A 5,543-nucleotide genomic window follows, 5' to 3' on the forward strand; every position below is an offset into this window, starting at 1 on the left:
CGCTTTAAACATATAGTTTACCCGAACAACCTGTCCACATTCACCAAAGTCATCTACGGGCCCAGCTAGGAGTGCATCGTCAAAGATGTGCCCACCATGTCTCCTCCACCAACACCACATGAAAATGGATAAGCAGATGTAACTAAGCATATATAAAAACAGAAACCCAAATCACCATTTCTTATATATATATGTAGACATCACCATAAAAGGAAAATTTTCAATTCCCTTCAACAACAAAAGAATAGAGAAAAATAGAGAGAAATTAAGTAGAAAGCTAGCTTGCTATGCTTGAAATCTCTCACTGCCCATATAGCTGCATTAATTACATGCCCGTTAAAAACATTGTAATCACTCTGTCAATACAGATATGGACAGTCAAGCAAACGTTTTGAATTAATCAAAGAGGTTTCACTAATATATATATATATATATATATATATATATATATATATATATATATATATTAATTCACCTAGCTCCATTTCCATGGCCTAGCTAGCTGCTATGTACCACTAGTGGAATTCATAGAGTCATTTTCACCTTGCCAACTCCAAACGATGTCTTTGAGCGCTGGCCTGATATCCTCCTCACAGAACTTGGTGTACTCCAGGGTGTCGCCGGCCGCCTTCGAGAATTCCACCACGGCCACCTCCGGCACCACCTCGAACACCTCTGCCGTCACCGACAACTTCCCCTTCCTACCATCCTCCTTCCCTTGCATCTTCACTTTGAACTCTTTCACCCTTGAAACCCTAAAATTCAGCTGCTTTGCTATGGACTCGAGCTTCGCCATGATTGCTGATGCCGAGCATCTCGATGTGAACATCGACCCGGACTTCCTCTTGCTCACGAAGAGGCTCGACAAGTCGAAGCCCGATGACATGGACGATATGAACTCGAACGCGTTGTAGAAAGGCGGCGACGACTTCGTTCTCGCTAACTCTAATTCTCCTTCACTAGTGATCTCGCTGTTCTCCGTCAGAGGATCTTCAATGGCGAAGGCGATCGGTCTCGCGAAATCCTTTTGAAACCAAGGGTCTCGCAAGATATTTAATATCGAAAATCGTTTTTCAGGATCAACCACGAGTAGGTTCGATATCAATTGTTGAGCTTCGGGCGAAAACCACCTCGGAAACTCGAATTCTCCTTTGAACACCTTCCTATACATCTTCATCACATTTTCACCCCGGAAGGGAAGATACCCTGCAAGCAACACAAATAGAATAACCCCACAAGACCAAATATCGGCTTTCGCTCCGTCGTACCCCTTCTTCGTCAACACCTCCGGTGCGACGTACGCCGGAGTCCCGCACCGCGTGTGGAGAAGCCCGTCGTTGCGGAGCTGCTCCGGCAGCGCCGACAACCCGAAGTCTGAAACCTTCAAATCCTCGTTCTCGTCGAGGAGGAGGTTTTCAGGCTTCAGGTCGCGGTGTGAGACGCCGCGGCTGTGACAAAAGTCTACGGCGCTGACCAACTGCTGGAAATACTTTCTGGCCAAGTCTTCCTTTAGCCTTCCCTTGGCGACCTTGGCGAAGAGCTCGCCACCCTTGACGTATTCCATTATGAAAAAGATTCTGGCCTTGGTGGCCATGACTTCTTTAAGCTCGACGACGTTGGGATGGCGGACGAGGCGCATGACGGAGATCTCTCGCGGGATTTGATCAGCCATGGATGCTTTGAGGACGTGGTCTTTGTTGATGACTTTAACGGCGACGCTTTCTCCGGTGAGGAGGTTTTTGGCGTGGTAGACTTTTGCGAACGTGCCTTTGCCCAGTAGTCTTCCCATCTCGTATTTGCCGAATAGAATGTTTCTCGTGAGGTCAACAGAACAGTGATGCTGCTGATGCAGCTCGTGTTGGTCTATCTGCTCTTCCATGTGGTGGCGGTGACGGTGGCGGTGGCGGAAGGTGTTGTGTTTATAATTTAGAGGACGGGTAGTGATGGTGACGGTGATGACGGCGGATGTGGAGCTGGCGTGGATCGGTTTGGACCGGGGTGGAGTTGAAAGAAGAAGGCGGTGATTGGTGGGGTGGGAAATAAAGACGGGGTCGGGGGAATTTGTCACGTACCGGTTGGCAGACATGGTTTGAGGAAGCGCCCGGAAATATCTTGGGGTCTAGTATTTTAAAATGAGAAATACTAATAACAACTCTGGACAAATTATTAAATGCGCCACGTCAGATCTAACATGCTTAGAATTTTAATTAAATTAGTATATATATATATATATATAAATATATACATATATATTCAAATATGGGAAAAAAAATATTAGATATACTCTTGTATACGGGAAATTTTTAGGTACATAAGATGTATACGCCGAAACTATTATAATTTATATCATATGTGCAGGAAGAGAAAATCTTGGGAAGATTAGTGGTGAAATTGATCCTCCTTTTTACTACGATTTATTCTTTTTACAAGTGAAAACGTGATTGAATGTATTTTATAGTAATTTTTTAAAAAAATTTTAAAAGTCAATTTTAAATTTTTGGTGAATTTTTTAAAGTTACAAATTTGTCATGTAGCGGTTGAAAGACATGGTCTATGGGGAAGCACAAATTAAAAAGAATATATATATATACCGTTAAAAATAATTAGACAAACTGAATATATACATCTGATTTAATAAAATTTTGTTATGTATGATATTTTAATTAAATTAGATGATTTTTATACATACAATGAAATCATGTTTGAACCATCATGCCTAATATTTTTCAACAACTATTCTAAGACATAGACTTTGGAATATATTTAATGCATACAAATGACGGTCTTATGGTAAGTGATCATCATATTATTGTTAAACACTAGTCCGGGCAGTATTGTGTATGGGTCTTGTTTGCATAAGGAGCCCGTGATGGATATGGCTTTCTTAGTGTTGGTGTATATAAACAACAAGGAGAAACAAGAAGGAGAAGTCTTACCTTCACCCTTAGTTCCCCATCAAAGTAACACATCAATGAAGGAAAGAAGGCAGGTGTATCTTCTCAGGACACTATAAATTATTAGGAACTTACTGAATAGAATCCGTGGTGCAAGGCACACTGTTTTAAAATCATAAAGTATTTCATGTCTATGTGCTTGTGACAGATATGAGACATTGTGTATGAATTCGTATGTGAATTTATTATTGTGTTCTATGAAAAACCATTTATCAATTGGTATCAAAACTACCTCAAATCTTTCATGATCATATGCATGAAAGAAACAATCTGATTAATCTTGTTTTACCTTTCTTTTCATGACTATATATATACACACATGGATATTTACACATGTATACATATTGATTGGAGAATAGAATTATTGTCATTCCAACCATGGTTGTAGAGGCCGAACAACAAACACGTAAGCTCAACCCGATACATATTCACAAATGTTAGGATTCTCCAAAAATTTTGTGTTTTGTATTTTTTTTTTTTTTTGGCAAAATCAGCAAAGGGGTTTTGAAATTGAGTTAAAAACAAGTTTGAAATCATAAAAAAAAAAATAAAAAAATTATGTTTTGTGTAAAAATTGGTGGAAAACCTGAATCATGAAGAATTTGTGTCATACAACCCAGATACAATAAACAGGGAAGGAGAAGAAAAGTTTATTGCACAATGGGTGCAAGCCCACGCATAGTGCACAGTGGGCCATGTCGTGAAATTTTAAAAGTATTTTGGGAGATTTAACATTTTTTCTAGAATTTTTGGGACACATGCCATAATTTTTTGAATTGTCCATAAATTAATTTCTCAAATTTCAAACATTATAATTGCGTATTGTATCTTGTAATCTCCAACTCCAGGGACAAATTTTTTTGTGTTCATTTTTTGAATATACAGAAGATATACTCAATTCATGATCTCAACATTGGCATTATTTTGAGCATGAGTTGAAATTTTTATTTTTTATTTTTTTTTAACTAAAGGTGGGCGGCACCTCCAATTATTTATTGATATACCCTCACTTTTAGCAGAGGAATACCGTAATTATAAGACAAACACTAGGAGAATACAAATAAAAAAAATTAAAAACCTCCCAAAAACAACACTAACATCGAACTAAAATAGAACTACAAATCCAAACAAAACTAACTAAGAAACATACAATTAATAAAACACCCCACACAGAGCCAGAGGTACCTATGGATGGTGAGAGTTTACTTTATAAGCTACCGGGTACCGTGGATGGTGAGAGTTCTCTGTGAGTTAGTGGGGACCGTGGATGTGTCTCGGGAATCAGGTTGGTCGAACGTCCAACTGATGCACAAAAGTCGTGTCCGCATTCCGGATTTTACCCTGATCAGTAAGACCTAAGAGCAAAGGACGTTGATCCGTAAGTTTGGTGTCACACCAGGGGGTTTAAAGGGCTCATTGGTGGCGGAAGTTCCTATGCAATCAAAAAATAAAAAATAAAACACTCCACACATCAAACCAAATAAAAGAAAAAAATAAACTTATACCAACACCAAAAGGAAACAAACTAACCATACCTCATATAAGTCGTACCCATCTTATCCAATTTATACAAACATTTAATCATTCTAGGAAGTTGACTACTATTTGTGAGCAAACTATTCCTCCTCATAACACCTTCTCTAGCCAAAGCATTTGTCACTTTATTCCCTTTTCTATACAAATGATTTATAAAAAAGTCTACTCCCTCTAATAAACCAATAAGCTGCTCCCAAAAATCACACAAATACCACAAAGAGCATTTATTGGATCTTATCCAATTTACTACAATATTCGAATCACATTCAATTTCAATACTGTAATGGCCTAATTGTTTGCAAAGTTTTATTCCTTCCATCACTACTCTCAATTCAGTTTTATTATTTGAACAAGAACCAAAATATTTTGAAAAATCAATAATAAAAGAACTTGTACAATCTCTAAGGGTGCCACCACCACCCGCCGGCCCTAGGTTCTCCAAGCTGCTCACATCCAAATTTAGTTTCAACCTCCCTTGCCTCGATTTTAGTCATTTCACGCCTTGCATAGTTTTATTCTTTTTATTCATAATTTGCAATTCCAGATTCTACAAAATCTGAACATCGGCATCCTTTAACTGAGCCATAGCTAAGTTGAAATTTTCATTGCTATGTATATTAATGACATTAATATACTTGAAATTCCAGTTCATTGTGAAGTTGGAATAAACTGAAAACAATCTAAAATGACCATGATTACTTGATAAATTAATAAGCATACTTGATTGTATCCTCACCTATTATAGGGGTACAATCGACAATGTTCATTAAGAAGAAAAGAAAAAAAATATATAAGGGAAATTGGTCATGTAAATTTGTTTGAGATTGCTAATGATGCTAGAAATCTCATGGTTGGTGGTCGTACCCTATTTGTATGTCACTAGTTGTGAAACATTGTTGTGAGAATAAAGAAAGTAGATTTGGGATAAATTATGAGGACTAGATTGAATCTCTTAGCGTTCATCTTGCTATCATAAATGTGCATTTGGCATTGAGAGAGGATGAACTCGCGAAATCAAATAAGAATGCTTCTGCAAGTGAGAAAACTCATTAT

General features: G+C 38.0%; 1 protein-coding gene across 1 annotated transcript; it reads right to left on the bottom strand.

The window, feature by feature from the left end:
* Positions 1-491: 491 nt before the first annotated feature.
* LOC131158416 (CBL-interacting serine/threonine-protein kinase 5-like) lies at positions 492-2,607 on the bottom strand. Its single transcript, XM_058113270.1, has one exon. The coding sequence runs from the start codon at positions 2,084-2,086 to the stop codon at positions 506-508; it is 1,581 nt and encodes a 526-aa protein (XP_057969253.1). The 5' UTR covers positions 2,087-2,607; the 3' UTR covers positions 492-505.
* Between the last annotated feature and the right edge of the window lie 2,936 nt (positions 2,608-5,543).

The sequence above is a fragment of the Malania oleifera genome, chromosome 6 (genome assembly GCF_029873635.1).
Source record: "Malania oleifera isolate guangnan ecotype guangnan chromosome 6, ASM2987363v1, whole genome shotgun sequence".
In the NCBI taxonomy this organism is placed as follows: domain Eukaryota; kingdom Viridiplantae; phylum Streptophyta; class Magnoliopsida; order Santalales; family Ximeniaceae; genus Malania; species Malania oleifera.

Coding starts and splice junctions, on each gene's coding strand:
- LOC131158416 (XM_058113270.1), bottom strand. CDS start 2,086: ATGTCTGCCAACCGGTACGTGACAAATTCCCCCGACCCCGTCTTTATT.